This window comes from Peromyscus eremicus, chromosome 5 (assembly GCF_949786415.1).
Source record: "Peromyscus eremicus chromosome 5, PerEre_H2_v1, whole genome shotgun sequence".
NCBI classification, from domain to species: Eukaryota; Metazoa; Chordata; class Mammalia; order Rodentia; family Cricetidae; genus Peromyscus; species Peromyscus eremicus.
Genome location: NC_081420.1, coordinates 83,135,094 through 83,155,859, shown reverse-complemented (window position 1 = coordinate 83,155,859; position 20,766 = coordinate 83,135,094). Strand labels below are relative to the sequence as shown.

The 20,766-nt window shown below is 50.5% G+C and overlaps 1 protein-coding gene across 3 annotated transcripts in view; it reads left to right on the top strand.

Annotated features, from left to right (window-relative positions):
- The first annotated feature begins 2,211 nt into the window (after positions 1-2,211).
- Positions 2,212-20,766, top strand: part of Trim67 (tripartite motif containing 67) — a 32,166-nt gene continuing 13,611 nt past the window's right edge. For 2 of the 3 annotated variants that reach the window (XM_059262481.1, XM_059262480.1), the window contains exons 1-2: positions 2,212-3,225; positions 19,995-20,090. In XM_059262481.1, coding sequence (XP_059118464.1) covers positions 2,212-3,225; positions 19,995-20,090 — 1,110 coding nt within the window. The remainder of the gene's footprint in view (positions 3,226-19,994; positions 20,091-20,766) is intronic. The other variant, XM_059262482.1, reaches the window with a different exon arrangement.

The following is a 20,766-nucleotide window of genomic DNA, read 5'->3' as shown; positions in this document are numbered from 1 at the left end:
GGCAGGGCCCTACTCTTCAACATGGAGCCAGGCTTCTGTAAGCTATTCAGTTTAGCTGAAGTGAGATGATTAAAAAGTAGGCCACATCTGTATTTACGGTAACAAATTCGGCACACACACATAAGTGCTATTATAGTATTTTCCAGACGAGGCGAAAGTGGAAGAAAGCTGCAGGACCCCAGGGTTCTTTATTGGGGTGCTTTGCCATGGCCTTTCCGGAGACCTCCCTCCCGCCAGATGTTTTATCCCTTAGGCACTGAGCCAGGCCAAGGCAGCTGCCTCATTCTGCTTTGGCTTCATTCTTCCCTACCGCTGACTCTCCAAACACTGGCAGTGGCCCTGCATCACTTCAGCGCGGATCAGCACCACGGTTGATGTTTTTGTTTGTTTTTATCCAGCAGAGTCTTACTATGTAACCCGCACTAGCTTGGAAATTACTATGCAGCCCAAGCTGGCTTTGAACGCATAACAATCCTTCTGCCTCAGCCTCCCAAGTGCTAGAATTACAAGCACGAGCCACCACACCGGCTGACACATCCTTTTTAAACCGACAATTTCCTTGTCTGTTCCCAGCCAGCGTGAGTCCCACAGGAAGAGAGGGCCGCGTGGCGCGCCTTCAGCGCCACGCGCTCTTCCCTTCCCCGGCCCGCCCTTAGCTCCACGCCCAGCACGCCCTTCCCTTCTCTGGGTAGCTGGCACTACCTGGCGCGGCGGAGGAGAGGAACAGCCCGGCGGATGGCGGGAGGAGCCCGGCCGCCAGGCGCGCGGGCGGCGGCGTTGCAGGAATCTCCCATTCATAAAGCGAGCACCTGCTCGCCGCCTCCTGCCTCTCCCCACCCGCGAGCAGCCTGGGGAGGTTGTGTTTGGCAACCTTCACGGTGTCCCCGCCGGGTCCTCGCCGCTCCGGGCCTCGTCGTCCACGACCCGCCTCGGTAGAACCGAGGAAACAAAAAGGCTGGTGGCGCGATACGTAAATCAAACCTCGCCCTTTGGCGCGAGGCTGTCCGACATTTTGTGCCTGGAAAGCTTTTGCGGGGAAATAGATTTAGGAAGCGACTGTCGCACTGTTCGGCGGGGCCTTTTTTTTTTTCCAAGCGACTGGCCTTTTAGCGGCCGCTGTTTACGCTTTCATGGTGGCCGGGAGTGGGCAGGGCGGGAGCGGGCCAGGAGTGCTTTGGCAGGCGGGGCGGGGCGCCGTGCTAATTCGCCACGCAGTCTCCATCCGAACCGCGAGCTGCTCCCCACAATGATCCTCCCTGCGAAGCCCTCGGACCGGCCCCTGACTGCCAGCCGCGCGAGGCGAGCCCTCATTCGCTGAGCCGACGCCTGGCTCCCCGCCCCCCGCCCCGTTACTCTCGCTCTGGAAATTACAACTCCTGGGCGCTCGGCGCGGCGGGCGCGGGAGGCGGCGGGGCCGGGAGGGGATTCCCGAGCCAGCGGGCGCTCGCTCCCCGCCCGCCGCTGCAGCGTGGTGCGGCCAAGGTCAGGGGCGCCGCAGGAATCGGAGCTGGCGAGACGAGTCGGGGACGCGGGTCAGTTCCGGCCTGCGAAGAGGCAGCTCCGAGAGCGGCGGCCGGGGAGCGGGACGGCGACGACCTCCGGGCCCGAGGACGCCTTGGTGGCGGCGGGAGCGCAGCAGCCTGGCTGGCGGTGCGCACCGGGTGTCAGCACCGACTCCTTCTCCTCCCGCTCGCGGGCGCTGTCCGCCGTCTGGTGGTGCTGAACCAGTCCTGGCCCCGCCGCTCGCGCTTCTGCCAAGAGCTGGGCAGGGGCGGGGCGCTCGGAGAAGACTCCGGGCCACGACGATGCGGAGCCTAGCTCTGTAGCCTCGCTGGCTGACAGCAGCGGGACACTGATCCTGCACGAAGGGGAGGCACGAGGTATCCGGACGGCGCCGCTGCTGCTGATTCATCACCCGGACAACCTCAGAGGCCACCTCGAGGGCTGCCCGCCACCTTCAGACGGCCGCCTCTGGTGCGGGAGCCTCGCCCGCAGGAGGTGAGGACCCCTCCCTTCTCTGGCGACCAAGCTTCTTAGGGCGGTGGCCTGAGGACAGAGAGGGGCGTGCCCCCCGCGGGTGAAGACAGCATGCCCGTGTAATGCCCCCGCCTGCCGTCTCAGCAGCGCTGACCTCGCCCGCCCGGCTGCGCTTGTCTTCGGAGCCTGACCATTCTTCGCTGGTCCCGAGCGGCTCGAGCCGCGGGCGCGGCGATGGAGGAGGAGCTGAAATGCCCTGTGTGCGGCTCCCTGTTCCGAGAGCCCATCATCTTGCCCTGCTCGCACAATGTCTGCCTGCCATGCGCCCGCACCATCGCGGTTCAGACCCCGGACGGCGAGCAGCACCTGCCCCCACCGCTCCTGCTTTCGCGGGGTGCCGCCGCCGCCGCCGCCGCCGCGCCCCCTCCGGATCAGGACGCTGCGGCCGGCGCGACCTGCGGAGGCGCTGGAGCTAGCACAGCTGGAGGCCTGGGCGGCGGGGCGGCCGGTGGCGGAGACCACGCGGACAAGCTGAGCTTGTACAGCGAGACTGACAGCGGTTATGGCTCCTACACCCCCAGCCTCAAGTCCCCCAACGGAGTCCGCGTGCTGCCCATGGTGCCAGCGCCCCCGGGCTCTTCTGCCGCCGCGGCCCGGGGCGCTGCCTGCTCCTCACTCTGCTCGTCCTCCAGCTCCATCACCTGCCCGCAGTGCCACCGCAGCGCCTCCCTGGATCACCGCGGCCTGCGAGGCTTCCAGCGCAACCGGCTGCTGGAGGGCATAGTGCAGCGGTACCAGCAGGGCCGTGGGATTGCTTCGGGGGCGTCTGCAGCCCCGGCGGTGGCCATCTGCCAGCTGTGCGACCGCACCCCACCGGAGCCGGCAGCCACTCTTTGCGAGCAATGCGACGTGCTCTATTGCGCCACCTGCCAGCTCAAATGCCACCCGTCCCGGGGCCCTTTCGCTAAGCATCGGCTAGTTCAGCCCCCGCCGCCGCCCGCACCCCCAGAGGCTACCCCTGCTTCAGCCGGCACATCCACCGCCCCCAGCGCAGGAGGATGCAGGAGCCCAGGGGGTGCCGGGGCCAGCGCGCCGCGAAAGTTCCCCACATGCCCCGAGCACGAAATGGAGAACTACAGCATGTACTGCGTGAGCTGTCGGAGCCCGGTATGCTACCTGTGCCTGGAGGAAGGCAGACATGGCAAACACGAGGTGAAGCCGCTCGGGGCAACGTGGAAGCAGCACAAGGTGAGCACTAGCTGTGCGTGGATGTCAACCAGGGTAGAAGTCAAAAGAGTCTCTTAGCCTCTTGGGAAATTGTGGGAGGGTGGGCCTGAGGGTCAAATAGGAATCTATCTATCCATCCACCCATATATTTATCCTTCCATCCATCTATGCATGCATCCATCTGCCCATGCATAAGTCTCTTCATCCATGCATGCTTCCATTCAGCCCTCCATCCACCTATGCATTCATCTATCTATCCATGCATTCGTCCATTCATCCATGCATGCTTCCATCCATCCCTCCATACACTTATGCAAGCATTCACATATGCATGCGTGCATCTGTCTATCCATCAGCATGTTCACAGATCTATCCATCCATGTGTTCGTGAATGCATGCATGTATGCATCCAAAAACCCATCCATCCATCCATCCATCCATCCATCCATCCATCCATCCATCTACCCTTCCAAGGATTCCAGCAGTCACCATCTGGCCAATACTCAGTGGATTAGGTACCCACACTGGGTGTTGGATGGGTGGGTTATGAAAATGACTTGTTAAGTTGCCTCTCTGAGACTTTCCTATTCTTCAAAAAGCGTTGTCAAAACACAAAAGCAGGGCTCTCACTCTTAAAGTATAAGGCACACTGTCAGGACTCCCTTCTTCCAAGGGAGAAATAAGTTTCAAAGTGCAAGTGTTACCAGCTGGCTGTAGGAACCCATCTGCAGTCTTCTTTGAATCTGCTGCCAAGGCAGGGAGGCAGCACCTGGCTCAAACACCCTGGAGCACCCAGGGCTCAGCTTGTCCTGGTTCCACATAGCCTCCATCAGCTTCACTGAGCAGATTCACTTCTTCCTTTTCAGCTTCCAGAGAAGAAATTTCTCTTCCTTTGATTAGTTTCCAGCTTGCTCTATTCCCAAAATTCCTTTCAGCCTGTAGAAAAGAGGCAATACCTCTTGGGCTATGCAAGAGATTTTGGGTGTGTCCTTCAAGAAGGGAGTGTGGTTTTCCCCAGAGTCCTTCTCTTGCCCAAGGCTCTGATACTGAAGCTGTGGAAGAATGGCAGACCAAGTTCTTACTAAGAGACCAAATACATCTGCCTACAGCCTTCCCCTCACTCCCGGGATTTGCTCTGGGAGTGCCACTGTTAGCCACTTATGCCTGGCAGCATGCTTTCTTCTCTGACACAGGGCAAGAGAAAAAGCGTGACAGTCTGCCTGGGCTGGGCCATTCACCAGCCATCCAGGCAAGATTAGGTCACTTCCTCACCTGACATTCTACCGGACAGTCTGTGTGAGGGGCCTCAATGCCTTCTTACACTTGCAGATTAGAGTCACTTGTTCCTGGACCGTTAAAGAGGCTGCATTTCATGCACCCAACCTTCAGAAATCCACCCTGGAAGATGTAAGGGGTGCCCAGACTGTCCAACAAGAAATATTGTGTGATACTGGGCAGTGGTGGCGCAGAGCCAGGTGGATCTCTGTGAGTTCGAGGGCAGCCTTGTCTACAGAGCAAGATCAGGACAGGCACAAAACTACACTGAGAAACCCTGTGTCGAAAAACCAAAAAAAGAAAAGGAAAAGAAAGAAAGAAAGTAATATTGTGTGTATTTGGATTGAGTAGAGCTGTAGGAAAATAAGATAGCTTGCCAAGCCACCTTATATGAACTGCAAACAGCCCAGAGCAGCCAAATAGAGATGTGGCTTATCTAGGTGGAACACATAGTTACTTTTATACTTTCAACTGTTACAATAAACGTATGTTGTTATGATAATTTAATATTTAGAGGAGTTTGTTTTTTGTTTGTTTTTTTGTTTGTTTTTTGTTTTTTTTTTTTAAAGATAGGTTTTCTCTGTGTAACAGCCCCTGGCTGTCCTGGAACTCACTCTGTAGATCAGGCTGGCCTTGAACTCACATAGGTCCGCCTGTCTCTGCTTCCCAAGTGCTGGAACTAAAGGTGTGAGCCACCACTGCCCCTTGCTAAGGAGTTTTGTTTAGTTCAGGCTGGCACTGAACTTACAAAATTCCTCTTTTCATCCTCCTGAGTGCTGGGATTACAGCTGTAAACCACAACAAACAGCTACATTTTTTAAATGAAAAATATAGAAAAAAGTAAGTAGAGAACCCTTTGAAAATCTGCCTTGGAGAAGGAAATGTGTTTAATAGATGTGCGGTCAGATCCTTAGTCCTAGAGCAGGGATTCTCAGCAGGGCCAATGTGTATTTCCAACCATAGCTCCTCCTGACACTGAAAGGTCTGGAAATTTGGCTTCCACCACATCTAGTGATCCTGAGTGCAAATGAGAAGTCTGTCTCTCTCTCAGTGATCCGGCCCTCCTATGTACTCCTGGAACGAAGCCCTGCGGTAGGGTCCCACAGTCTTGGTTCCACATCTCAGCCTTGCAAGCTACTAGCTGTGTGGGCTTAAGCTGCTTTAACTTTGAAACCACTGGAAATAACATCTAGTTTGGATTCTTGTGGGATGGGTTAAGTTTAATTCTCTGTGCATAGCCTCCTGCAGCGTGGTACTCAAGCCATTAAGTGTCATTTGCTATTTAGGGTACTTATGCTTAACCCATGAATTTGCAGAATGCTACAGGGCAGCAGCACCCTGTTCTTTCAGCTTCATTGACCTGGAAAAAGCAGCAACCAGTGACTGAATTTATTTCAATTTTCTTCAATTTGTATGTTTTTTTTTAATTTTGGGGGGTATTTTTCAAGACAGGGTTTCTCTGTGGGTAGCCCTGGCTGTCCTGGAACTCATTCTGTAGACCAGGCTGGCCCTGAACTCACAGAGACTCTCCTGCCTCTGCCTCCCAAGTGTTGGGATTAAAGGCATGTGCCACCACTGCCCGGCTACATTTGTTATTTCTTGTGTGTGTGTGTGTGTGTGTGTGTGTGTGTGTGCACTTGTGCATGCTATGGTTTGATTCTATTAGTATGAAGACAACTTTTAGGAGTTGGTTCTCTCCTTTCACCATATGAGTTCCTTGGAAGGAGCTTAGTTAGGTCATCAAGCTTGGCAGCAAGTGCCTTTACTCACCAGGCCATTTCCCATCTTGTCAGCCTTCATATGCTTCTTTTCAAAATTTGTTTATTCATTTTATTGTATTTATGTTTTTGTGGGTGCACATGTGTATGGGTGCACACTTGTGTATGCTCTTGTAGAGGGCAAAGATTGATGTCCACTGTCTTCCTCCATTAATCTCTGCCTTGCATTCTAAGACAAAGTCTCTCGCTGAAGCTGGAGTTCACTGATGGGCCAAAATGGCTGGTCAGTGAGTCCCTGGGATCCTCCTATCTCTGCCTCCCTAGCACCATGATCACAGGCATGTGTTGCCACACTCAGCCTATATAGGTTCTGGGGATCTGAAGAGATGGTCTCCTCATCTCTTTTGGTTATTGCTTATACTTTAATGACTGAGAATCCTTGCCCAGAATGATTGTCCTCCACACTACATTCTGTTGCCTATTGCATGGTAGTCAGTATAGCTGCCTTTCTTGTTTCGTCTCTTAGGTGAGTAGACATCATTTTATAAATTAAGAAATCTGGCATGGAGAGACAGTTCAGAAGTTAAGATCACCTGCAGCTCTTGCAGAGGACCCAAAGATAACTCAGTGATTAAGAATGTATTGTTCTTGCAGAGGATCAAAGTTTGGTTCCCAGCACCCACAGCAGTCAGCTCACAATCCCCTGTAATTTCAGCTGCAAGGAATCCAGTGCCCTCTTCTGGCCTTCTCAGTCACTAGCACTCACGTGCACATATCCACATGCACCTATACACACAATTTTTAAAAAAGAAGTTTAGGTTTGAAATCTCCCATTCAGATTTCATGAGCTTTTATGTTTTCATAGACTAGATGGCCAAGACTATTTTAGGGTCCTGTTAACCCAAACATTTATAGTGTTAAAGATTGCACCCGGGCAGTGGTGGTGCATGCCTTTAATCCCAGCACTCGGGAGGCAGAGACAGGTAGATCTCTGTGAGTTTGAGGCCAGCCTGATCTACAGAGTTCCAAGACAGACTCCAAAGCTACACAGAGAAAACCTGTCTCAGAAAGAAAAAAAAAAAAAAGATTGCAAACCAGGGAGCTGAGGTGAGAATTTGAATTCATGAGAGAGAGGAAGTATCTTGTATAGAACAGTGAACTTGATAACAAACTAAGGTTTCAGGGTCCAAGGTTGTGCAGGAGAAAATCCATGGTCATCCCTGGCTTGGTGACAATAGCAGTTTAATAAATGTTGCTCTCCTCAAGCTCAATTATTCTGCTTAGTAATGAGGATACACAGGAAACACATGGGTCTCTGCCCTGCACCATGGGCAGTGCCACCCATGGGAATATGACTGTACAGATCTTGAGTTTGAAGCTTGTGCCTAGTGCTCCAGCCTCCGGGACCTAGGGCATCCTCCAATTACAGAAGAGACACAATGAAAAAGGAAGAAAGCAGACTCTCCTCTCCTTCCTTGGCTTCAAGGGAAACTACAGAGTGTGGAGGATTTCACTGGGGAAGAAGATAGCTCTGTGAAAGGTGGTTCAGTGGGCAAAGCGCTTGCCTTGTGACTATGAAGACCTGGGTTTGATCCCCAGCATCCAACATAAAAAACCAGGTGTGGTGCTCTGCACCTGTAATCTCAGTGCTGGGGGAGAGGGGAGGTAGGGGTAAGAAAATCCTTGGGCCTCTCTGACCAGCCAGCCTAGCCTACTTGGAGAGCTCCAGACCAGTGAAAGAACTTGTTTTAAAACAGGGTGGAGGGCTCCTGAGAATAATACCTGAGGTTGTTCTCTGGCCTCCACCTGCATGTACACACATAGATGCATATATACCCCCTACCTCCTGCATGCACACGTGTATGCATATATATACTCTTCCACTACCTGCATGCATACACATAGATGCATTATTCCTTCACCACCACGTGCATGCACATACATATATGCATATATACCTTCTCCACCACCTGCATGCACACACATATGCATATATATATTTCCTTTCACCACCTGCATGCACACACATATGCATATATACCTCTCCACATGTACCTGTAAACACACACACACAAAAAAAAAAATTCAAAACCAAACAAAGGTCTAGAGACATGGCCCAGTGAAAGCATGAAGACTTGAGTTCAGATCCCCAGCACCTGGGTTAAAAAAAAAATAAAAAGATGTATAGCAGCATATATCTGTAACCTCTGTACTAGACAAGTAGAGATGAGAGGGTCCTAAGGCTGGCTGGCCAGTTAGCCTAGTCAAACCAGTTAATACCAGACTCTATCTCAAAAAATAATGGGGAGCACAGTCAAAGAAAACACCCGATGTTGACCTCTGACCTCCACACACATCTTTATACACATCCATATATACATGTGTACACACCCACATGAAAGCACACCCACTTCCATGTGCAAAGCAAAGCAAAGAAAAGCAAAATGAACATCTTATTTGGGACTGGGGTGGGGGGATGAAGAGAGAACACAGCTGAGCACGGTGCCTAGCTTTGGCGTTAGGCAAGAGAGCACCGGATGAGTTGTGCGAGGGCCACTTCCGAAAGATGAAGCAGAGCCTCCGCTTCAGACTCCCACTGTGGTGGTGTAAGTTTCCCAGTGAACCTTAGAGTCTTAGGCTCTTTGCTGTTGTTCTTGTTACAACGTGGCAGAATCCACATCACAGCCTAGTGGGCTGCCGGCAGCATGTCCCCGAGTTTCCGAGGCTGGAGATGCCTTCCACACAGCTGTGCTAATTTTTCTATGGCATGACTGCAGCTTGTCATCTGATTAGTGGTTCTCAAGTAAGGAGACATTAGGTGACACTGAGATCTGCTGATTATCACCTTTTAAAACAGTGTGGGAACCTGTAGGTCTTGTCTAAACACATTTTTGTATGGTGCTCCTGGGAGTGGATTAACCCTCTCAAAGAACTTCTGATGTGAGTCATTCTAGGGAGGATTGCCTCTGGGCCACTGGTGTAGGCTTCAGCCTGCACTACCACCCTACTTCAACAAGAAGTGAAAGGTTGTTCTGGCTTCAGTGCTTCCTAGCCATGTCTGAAATCCCTGCTTCAGGGAGGACATTGCCCTTCAGAATGAAGGTGCTCAGCCCTGCCTGGAAACTTTAGACGTGACAGGTGTGGTGGTGCAGGTCTCTGATCCCAGCTTTCCAGAATTCAAGCCAGCCTGGGCTACACAGAGAGACCCTGTCAAGAAAGAGAGAGGGGGAAGAGAGGAGAGGAAGGGAGGGAGGAAAGGAAGACAGACTGGATCTATACCTCAGTTGGTAGAGTGCTTGCTTACCACACACAAAGCCCTGGATGTGTGGTAAGCAAGAATCCTGAGTGCCACATAACTGGACATAGTGATACAAACCTATACTCCCAGCATGTGGGAGGTGGAGGCAGGTAGATCAGAAGTTCAAGGTCATCCTGGTATGTGAGACCTGCTCAACATGGGAGAAAAGGATAGGTGTTGATTCTGGAGGTGTGGTGGTAAGGCAGTAGAATGCTGTCAAGGTCTGGTCAAGAGTTCTTGGATAGGCATAGGACATAATAGCATTAGAGACACATCACTGATGCCCAGTGAGCTGGCCCCACAGAGCAAGGGACAGTGTAATCTAAAAAAACTGGGAAAGTCTGGGTTCTATCCTCTCTGGCCTTGAGACTCTTCCAACGTAAGAGTGGTCCTCAGCAGCTGGTCTGATCAATTTTGTAAAGAGTATTTTTTGTCTTTTGGTTTGTTTGTTTGTTTTATTGTTTTCCAAGACAGGGTTTCTCTGTGTTTCCACCCTGGTGGTCCTGGAACTTGCTTTGTAGATAAGGCTGGCTTTTGAACTCACAGAGATCCGCCTGCCTCTGCCTCCCAAATGCTGGGATCAAAGGCGAAGAGGTGGCAGTCTGTAAACTTGGGCATAGTTGATGAGAAATAAAACCAAAGAGATGCAGCTCCATTGGTGGAGTGCTTACCTAGCACCAACCAAAACCTGGGTTCAAGCTTTAGCACCCACTAAAGCAGATGGCCTGTAGCTGTCATTCCAGCACTCAGACTGGAGGCAGGAGGATCAGGAGTTCAAGGTCATCCTTAGCTACAAACTGCGTTTGTGGTCAGCCTGGGACACTTGAACCCTATCTTTCCACAGTGTGTGAGGTAAAAAGACTTTGGGGATTCCTAGTGGGGAAGGCGAGCTGACCTTCTATACTTTTGGGATGGGCTGACCTTCCAATTGTGACCTTTGTGACTTCCCCCAGCGTTTGACAGTCTTCTCACTGTGGATGAGGCATCTTCCCTGTCTTTCGAGGACAACTGAGGTACAAGTGAAAGGAGACCCAAGCACCAATATCAAACCAGTTTCTTTTCAATCCCAGGAAAGCAGCAAAAGTCCCGCCCCTGTGCCCTCCCACAACCTGGCAGCAATATCCCACCCTCTCCAGGCTGGGATCCCTGAACTCCCTATTGTTACCCAGCACTCAGAGCCACCTGAACATGGGGTCAAAACTCCCAGAAGCCCAGCTGCCCAGGAGTCCATTTCTAAGGGATGTACCTACTTCTCATATGACCTGCAGTGACAACCACAGACCCAGGACTTTAGAGCCCCATATTCAGCCCTTTTAGGTTTTTCGAAACATAGATCCTGAGTGGGCCAGGCTTCCACGGAGCCCTGCATGTCCAACAAGTTCCCAGGAGAGGGAACTGTGCAGAATTGCTGGCTGCACTACCAATAGCCAGGTCAAAAGTGTTCTTCTGAAAGGCTATACGCTGACTAGTTTTACTTTCACAGGCTACCTGGCATCTACCACACCCACTCAGTCCTTCCAAAAGCAGCCATCAATGACCACTGGTCAAGGTCAACAAGAGTAGCTGTTCCAACAAAACCCAATCCCCCATCCCGAAATGCCTAGGGTAGTCCCCAAAGGCATTTTGGTCCCCAAAGGTTTCTGCCACCATGCTGCACACTCCAGGTTGGCTGGCCTGGGAGTTTCAAGTGATTCTCCTGTCTCTATGCCTCCTTTCTCCCATAGGAGTGCTGGGATTCCACTCAGCATGTGGCCTTGTGCTTATAATTTTAACCTAAGGGAATAATCAAGATGTAAGCAAAGATGTAAGTAAGAGAATGTTCAGCTGGGCAGAGCGGCATACGTCTGTAATCTCAGCATTCAAGAGGCTGAGGCAGGAGGATTGACACAAGTTTGAAAAATCAGCCTGGGCTTGTGATTTATTTGTTGTCTTGCAGGGGTGGCCATCTCTCCTCTTGTATGTAAAAAATACTCTTTTACAGCTGAGTGGTGGTAGCATTTCCATTCAGTGGCTCACAAACATCTGTAACTCCAGATCCAGGACATCTGACCCCTTCTACTGGTCTCCTTGGGCACACTCACTTGCATATACACACATTCAGATGCAATACACATTAATAATAATAATAATAATAATAATAATAATAATAGCTTTGAAAAATTAGGTCTAGGCTGTGCTAGGCAAATACTTGGCCTTAACCCAATCCCCAATCTTTGATTCTAGTTTATTAGGTGACGTCTACAAAACTAGGAGATTAATGAAATGTGATTAACCACAAAGGTTTCCTAGAGGGAGAGTGAAGCCCTGCTGGCACTCAGCAGATCACCGCCATCTGGATGACTGTTTACGCACTGAGCTGTGTGTCTACACGGCTATCAGCTGCTGCTGGCACTTCTTGTTTTCAGCAGAGCTGACTGTAGTTCGTCACCATCACATCCTTTGTTGAGTTATGCCTCAGGAGGGTCTATGCTGCAATCTGCCCACTAGAGAGTCATGACCACCCGTGTACTAAGCACCAAGGCTTCAGGAGGAGATGTTATCTTCCCTCAAAGGGCAAAAATCTCAGCACAGGGACTGGGAGGTGGCTCCGTCAGTAACATGCTCACTTTGCAAGGGTAAGAACCCGAATTTAATCTGGTATGGTGGCACGCATTTGTAATCCTAGCAACTGTGAGATGGGAGGCTGAGGTAGGCAGATCCCCTTAGCTCATTAGCCAGCCAGCTTAGTCTCGACTAAGTTCCAGGCCAATAGGAGAATTTGTCTCAAACAAAAATATTGAAGGAAGGTGCCTGAGGAATGACACCTGTTTGTCCTTTGACACTTTCAATCCAAGCACTGGTGTGGCAGAGGCAGGTGGATCTCTGAATTCAAAGCCAGCCTGGTCTACAGAGTGAGTTCCAGGACAGCCAAGGCTACACAGAGAAAATCTGTCTCAAAAAGCCAATAAAAAGAGGAGGAGAAGGAGGAGGAGGAGGAGGAGGAGGAGGAGGAGGAGGAAGAGGAGGAAGGAAGGAAGAAAGGAAGGAAGGAAGGAAGGAAGGAAGGAAGAACAGCAGCAGCACATGCTACTGAACATGCATGGAGCCATTTCTTGAAGTGTGATCCTAATTAGTCTTATCAATAAAAACCCAGAGTCAGATATTGAGGGTGAAAGCTGAAAGATCAGAGAAGCAGAGCAGCAGCCACTAGAGACTTCTTAACCTCTATGAATTCTCAGACAAAATAGGTGCCGAGATCTGGTCTCCACCCACCATATATTCCTGTCTCCACCTCCCTAGGGCTGGGATTAAAGGTGTGCACCTCCACCACCTGGCTCTGTTTCTCTTTTAGGCTGGTTCAATCTCCTGTGGCCTCGAACTCCTGATCTTCCTGCTTCCCACTCCTAAGTGCTAGGATTAAAGGTGTGTGCCACCACGACCTGGCCTCTATGGTTAGCTAGTGGCTAGCTCTGCCCTCTGGTCTCCAGGCACGAACACAAACAAAATATACAACAAATTCTCAGTGTAAAACACTGAGGAGTGAGGGGACTGGGAAGTCAGGCTTCAGTGGAGTAGAGGGATGTGGATGGGAAAGGATGGAATCTAAGCTGTGAGACAGATGCTATTTATTTATTTATTTATTTATTTATTTATTTATTTATTTATTTATTTATTTATTTATTTATTAGTTGTGTGATTTGACCACAGAGACGAACTGAGACAAATTCTCATTTGTCATTATTGTCACGGAAGCAATTCTATTATAGTTTCCAAGACCTAATCCTAGAGAGGATATTTTGGTTTTGAGATACCAATGCTTGAGCTAGCCTGATCATAGAGAGGTCATCTTGGTTTTAGGATACTAAAACTATAACCTGCATGATCCTAAAAAAGCTGTTTTGGTTTGGGTGACGAGATCCTTGCCTAGCTCTGCTTGGCATGGGTCTAGCTTCTTGGTTAAGCTTGAGATTCCCGTGCAGGGTTTGTGCCCATTCTTCCCCAACCAGGCTTGTTCTTGTTGCCGGTGGGGTATGACCTGGGCTGCTGTCTGGTCAGCAAGTGTGACTGGTGTTCATTTTTACTTTGCTTTCCCACCAGCTGGCCATTCTCAAGGCCTCCAATGGGCACTTATTCTAATACTAGAACCTGCTTTAATAATAGAACTCCATCTTGATTAGACTCGTTATTCACACCTGTCAATGATGCCGTGCAGCTGACAGAGCCTGACATGATCTCTTCATTTCTGAGCTATCTGTATCCACCACACACAGAAATAACAGCGGAATTGAAGGATCCCGTGAGCAAGGATCATGCCTTATTGTGTCTTTGTACTCCCAGTACCCAGCAGAGCAGCCGGCACTCAGGAGGCCAAAAGAACCTTTATTGAGTAATGAATAAGCTGTAACCCTGGAATGTATGCTAATGTCAATACCATAGATTATTATTTCAGAGCAGACACTATTAACTGCTCATTGACTCATAGAGCAGAGAGACTCACAAAGGGAGGGTCATTCTGGGGGACTGTGTGTGAAAAGACAAGTAGACCAATCATGTATCTTTCCAAGTGCATATTTCAATGCACTCTGAGCTTGCTGCTGGCTCACCCCTCCTGCCTGCCTGCCTGTCTACCCCCTTCCCTCCTTCCCCTCCCCCTCTTCCTCCCTTGATCCCTCTCCTTCTTTATCTCCCTCTCCACCTCCCCCATCCTTTTCTGTCTTCCACTCCCTTCCTCCATCCCTCCTCCCCACCCCCCACCCCAGTCCCTCCAGTTCCTGCCTGCCTGCCTGCCTCTGATTTCTCTTTTATCTGTGTCAGAAGCAATCAGCTGACCTCACGAGATGACAGGAGCCAGCTGGGAAATGCTGATGTGACATGCTTCTTCTTGACCCAGAGAATACACTGGGTAAATTTGCTGGACCAACTTATTGGAATGCCTCATGGACAGGCAGAGGAAGCTGGTTACAGGGATGATGATTGTAGAATTCAGCCTTTTGCCATTTGTATTAAACAAGACAATGCACTTTTCTTGTGTGCACTTTTCTCTTGTGTATGTACACGCTTGTGATGGTGTGTGCACTTGTGCGTTTTAGTACACTTGTGTTGAGGTGATTGTAGGGGCCAGAGGTCCACATCTGGTAAGTTCCTCAACGGCTTTCCACTTTGTTTTTTGAGACCACTGGGCTTGCAGCTCGTTGACTGCGCCAGGCCGGCTGGCGAGTGAGCTCCAGGGGTTTGCCTTTTACCCACCCCCCAGCATTGGGGTTACAGATACTCGGCTTTTACCTAGGTGCTGGGGACCCAAACTCAGGTCCTCAGGCCTGCACAGCAAGGACTTTACCCACTGAGCCATCTCGCCAGCCCAGAGACAATGCACTTTAATGACTTAACACAACGTATGCCACGTATCACGTAAGGAAAGGCACCGTCTCTGTCATTGTCATGATTGTTACTACAAGTATAGAGGCTGAGAGCGGCCGAGACTGCTTCCCTGCCCAGGTGGTGCAGGAGAACACAAGCTAGCCTCTGCACCCTCTTGTGGTGGGGCTTAGACTGGACATCTGTCCTAACTCGGCCCTCCTGTTCTGAGAACTAGAAACATGGTTGGCTTGCCCTAATTGTCCTGTTCCCCCCACTGGCTCCCAGCCATGCCACATTCAGTGACTGCCTAAAGAGAGCTGTTCCAACCTCAGGGTCTGCCACTGAACAATGTAATGGAAACAGGATTGAACCCCAAAGAGCTGGTTCATTTGGAATTGTCTTCCAGTTAGTCTCCTAGCCTCTGTCCGTCTCGGGAAAGGCTGGATGTGGATGAATCTGAAAGGGTTGACAGGGTGCCATCCTACTTGCAGAGCACTTGGATTTCTGGGGTTCTGACTCATCCTGAAAGTCCCGGACCTTGGCCTCTTCTCTGGAAGGTCGATGTCTGCTTGTGTTATGTGGACAAAGTGCATGTGCGGCGTGATTCCATCCTGTGAATATTCATGAAGAGCTGGTGCTGGAAGAAAGACTGGACCCAAATGGGTTCATTGGCTGGAGTGACCAGCTACGTCAGTGCAAATGTCAGTGGCTTAGACCAGCAGATCCTCCTCCACTCTGCTGGGACTCGAGGCCGAGACCAAGGTGTGCTCCCGAGGGTCCGGAAAGGATCTGGTCCGGTAGTTCCATGGATGGTAGTAGTGGAACTCCGGTCTTTAGATGGTTCTCCCATGTGAATATGTCAGACTTTTTGTCACTGTGACAGCTGAAAGGACAAGAAAAAGAGCAAAGACCATGACTGGGGAAATGGCTCTGTGGGTGGAGTGCTCACCGTGCGAGCATGAGGACTGGGCTCACATTCTCAGCACCCACACGAAAACTGAGCATGGCCACAGGCATCTGCATTCTGGACATTTTTCCTAGGTAGTTGAATTTTGCTTGCATTCTGTTTCTCCTGCTCCAGTAAAATGTGGCAAAGGCCTTCGGAAGTGATGGCTTTTTGGTTTTTGAGGTTTTTGTTTTGTTTTTCTTTTCTTTCTTTCCTTTTTTTTTGTTTGTTTTTTTTGTTTGTTTGTTTGTTTTCGAGACAGGGTTTCTCTGTGTAGCTTTGGTGCCTTTCCTGGAACTCACTCTGTAGCCCAGGTTGGCCTCGAACTCACAGAGATCCACCTGGCTTTGCCTCCTAAGTGCTGGGATTAAAGGTGTGTGTCACCACCGTCCAGCTTTAAGACAGGGTTTCTTTGTGTAGCCCAGGCTGTCCTAGAGCTAACTCTGTAGACCAGGCTGGCCTTGAACTTCCAGAGTTTGGTTTGCCTCTGCCTCCCTAGTGCTAGGATTAAAGCTGATGGTTTTAACAGTGGTTCTCAAACTGGGGGTCAAATGACGCTTTCACAGGGGTCACATATCAGATATCCTGCATAGCAGATATTTACATTATGATTCATAGCAGTAGAAAAATTACAGTTATGAAGTAGCAATGAAAGTAATTTTTATGGTGGGGGGGGTCCCCACAGCATGAGGAACTGTATTAAGGGTCGCAGCGTTAGGAAGGTGGAGAGTCACTGGTCTAAGATGTCAGCACTGGTCAGGGCATATCTGCCTGTTTTCAGCAGCCTGATGGTAAGTGAGGGTCCTTGTGGGCAAAGTGTCGAAAGTGGAACTCAGGGCCATCTTAATACTCACGGCAAGTGCAAAGCCAAGGCGGATCTCAGCTCCTCACTGTGGATCCTCTGTACAGTTTAGAAACTTACCTGACCTGCTGTCCAAGCAAAAACAAACCATATGTTCCACAAATATTTATTTTATTAGCTGAGACAAGCAAAGTCTCCAACTCTCAAAACCAAACAATTTAGTCAGAGGAAAAGTCAACCCAGGAGGAGAGTCTAGTGAAGGCAAGGGCTGCTGAGGACAGGGTCTCCCTCAACCGGGCTGGACCAAGACCAGACAAGACAGAGAGGAAAGAATCCATTTCAGGGGACTGCAGACCCTTGCAACATATGGCATATCACACAGAGTGACGCAAAGCTGGCTGTCTCTATCTCTTTATTTGTTTGGTTGGTTGAGACTCTGTCTCATTCTATAGCACAGGCTGCCTGGAGTTTATTATGTAACTCAAGCTAGCATTGAACTCACAGCTATCCTCCTGTCTCAGCTTCCTGAGTGCTGGGTTTACAGGTGTAAACCACCATACTCAGCTGTTTCTTAGGTCTTGGCTCCTATGGTTGCCCCCCAAACACCTGCATTCAAACCTCTAAATTGGCCTCCCTCAAAGCCTGACCAGCAGCTACCCTGCCCACTAATCCCATGCGGTGGACCAGTGGGTGACTAGTCTTAGGGGCTGTTGGACATGAGATGGCTGCTCATGAGGACCTTAGGAAGGGTATGAAGGATGGTTTCCAGGCCAGATGTAGCTGGTTTTGGGTACAAAACTGACAGGCGCCGGGCGGTGGTGGCGCACGCCTTTAATCCCAGCACTCGGGAGGCAGAGGCAGGCAGATCTCTGTGAGTTCGAGGCCAGCCTGGTCTACAGAGTGAGTTCCAGGAAAGGCGCAAAGCTACACAGAGAAACCCTGTCTTGAAAAACCAAACCAAACCAAACCAAAACAAAACAAAACAAAAAAAACTAACAGTCCATTCATCTCCTTGATTGACGATCGGTTTAGGATGGTTGCCTGAAACTGTTCTGCTTGGAGATCTGGTCAGTTTCCATTTTGTTTGATTTTATGGACTTATATTATAACTGAGACAGAGTGTCACCATATGGGCCAGGCTGACCTTGAACTTGTGATCCATTGTTGTGACCTGTGAACTTGTGAGCCTCATCCTACTGAGTATTAGGACGACAGGCATGGGTCACCACGCCCAGCTTGGTTTCTGTCTTGAAGGCAGCTTCCAGCTTTCTCTGAGGTCACAGCCCACACCTTCACTTGGCTCGTATGCTTGGTGCTCGTGGGACTAGGTGCTTCTTCTTTCCCTGAGTGGCCTTGGGTCTTTAGATCTGCGTCTAGTGTCACTTTATACACACGAGGTTTCTTGAGGCCACCTCTCACAGGCTGGTGGGGCGGTCTCAGACTGCGGCAGAGGCTCTTGAAGGGAGGGTTAGGCCTAGACTCCTGGGCTTCCCTCGGGTGTCTCTGGGGTGGAACAGCAGACTGTATTTCTAAGAAAGTTCCTGGGTGCTGATCCCCTGTTCAGGACCCATCAGAGAACCGTGGGACAGCCTAGCATCACATCCATTGGCTCATTCCTGCAGGGGATACTGACTCTAATCGCATACTTTTCAGTTCTGACTAGGAGCTCAGCTGTGAATCCTAGGTACCCCGTCCGAGGTGGGCTGCTGTCCTCGGAGGGAAGTGGGGATGTCGAGCCTTCTAAGTTGGGCAGTAACAAAAGACAGTTATGAAGACCAGAGGAAGGGAAGTATGGGATTGGTTCACGGGGCTTAACAAACAGTGGCATCCGAGCTGACACAGGGAGGAAAGGGGGGGAGGGGGGGAGGAGGGGAGGAGGGGAGGAGGGGAGGAGGGGAGGAGGAAAGGGGGGGAGGAGGGGAGGAGGGGAGGAGGGGAGGAGGAAAGGGGGGGAGGAGGGGAGGAGGGGAGGAGGGGAGGAGGAAAGGGGGGGAGGAGGGGAGGAGGGGAGGAGGGGAGGAGGGGAGGAGGAAAGGGGGGGAGGAGGGGAGGAGGGGAGGAGGAAAGGGGGGAGGGGGGGAGGAGGGGAGGAGGGGAGGAGGAAAGGGGGGGAGGAGGGGAGGAGGGGAGGAGGGGAGGAGGAAAGGGGGGGGGAGGAGGGGAGGAAGGGAGGGCCTGGCTTTTCTCGTTTAGTTTTGTTCCATGCTCAACATTTTTTTGTTTTTGTTTTTGTTTTTTTTTTCAAGACAGAGTTTCTCTGTTTAGTCCTTGATGTCCTGGAACTCAATTTGTAGACCAGGCTGGCCTCAAACTCAGATATCCACCTGCCTCTGCCTCCTGAGTGTTGGGATTAAAGGCGTGTGCCACCACTGCCCGGTGGCTCAATATTTTGTACTCTGAAAAAATATGGCTCAGGTTAGCTCATAGATCGGGAGTTTGGGGGCTCACCCTGTCCTCAGTGACAGAAAAGGCGACTGTATGGGGGTGTAGGTAGGTAGAGGGTGGAGCCTGACTGGGGTCTGAAATATTTACAATACTACTGGTGGGAGACAGATCTGTCTGTGGCAGGAGGAGAGAGGACTGGCCAGGCAAAGGCCCATTTGTCTTCTTGTCCAAAGCACTGTAGCCTTCGGGTGCAGGCTGTTAGTTTCAAACAATTAGCTCTCTTATCTTGAATGTAGCTTTGGGGTCAGCTGGCAGAGTGTGGACTAGTTAGCACTTAGGTGCTGGGTAGTTTTAAGTGTCAACCTGACACACCTAGAATCGCCTGGGAAGAGAGTCTCTCAATGAGGGATCACTTACACTGAGTTGGCATCTCTCTGTGTGTGGTGGTGGTGGTAGTGTCTTAATTAAGCTAATTAATGTGGGAAGACTTAGTCCACTGTGGGCAGCACCATTTCCTAGGCAAAGAGTCCTGGACTGTATAAGAGGAAGAAGCTAGCTGAAAGCAAGTGAGCACGCATCCCTGCATTTACTCTCTGTGCTCTTAACTGTGGATGTGGTGCTCTATGTTCCCGCCTTGACTCCCCCACAATGATGGACTGTAACCGGGAATGGCAAGCCAAACACGTGCCTCCTCCCCTACACTGCTTTTGAAACTACAACAACTCACCAAGGCCTGCTGGGAAACAGATACATGTTGGCCCAGGGATGTAGCTCTGTGATAGAGTGCCTACTTAGCGTGTACACGCTCCAGAGTTTCCCTTTCCACCCCTCAAGTAAACAGCATCAACAACAAATGGGAAACAGGCATGTATTGTATGGCTTGCGAGTCGGCCGCAGCCTCTTTTTAAGTGAGGACAACTTACCGGTGGGACCAGTTTAGCTTCTCTTGCAAGCACAGGCTGTCATGATGGATGCAGGTACATGCCTTCTATGCTAACTAGCTTCTCCATCATATGATGTCTTTTCCAGGCCCAGCTGTCTCAGGCCCTAAATGGGGTTTCAGATAAGGCCAAAGAGGCAAAGGAGTTTCTGGTTCAGCTCAAGAACATACTGCAGCAGATCCAGGTGAGCAGACTCTGGCACTGGATAGACAGTGTGGGCTGTTTGTCAAATACACAGAGAAAAGGGAGGGCTGGTCTTGGGACAAGTGATTTTCAGCAATGATTTTTTTTTTAGAGGGTTGACCTGTCCGGTTGTACAATCCTGGGTGCTGAAAGTGCCACTCTCAGTCCGTTGACATGCAGATAACATCTTTTGTACTTAGACGTGCCTGTGTAACCAGTGCAGCGAAACAGAAACACCTCGTTCCCTAAGCAAATGTGTTATCTGAGTGTCTGTGCTATGTCCCACACTGAGCCTGAAAAACACACAGAAAATCAGTGCATCTCACTTCAGTGAGCTATGTGCAAGGGAGAGAGAGTTCACCCATGTGCACACGCAGAAGGGTCCACCTGCACAGAGGAAAGCCCGGAGCATTTCCATGCCTTGCCAGAGGAAAGGACTAAGCGCCCTGAATCTTTCTTCTTTACCCTCCTCTTTCTCCCCTACCTTTCCTCCTCCTTTAAACAATTATTGTTATTACTATTATCTTTATTATTTATACAGGGTCTTATTACAAAGCCCAAGCTGACCTTAGTCTTAAAAGTGTTAAGATGATAGGCATGTGACGCCCACCCTGCCTGATTCCCACGGGGAGTCTCAAGTCACAGGGCTCTGATGTTCCATGAACACAAAATGTATT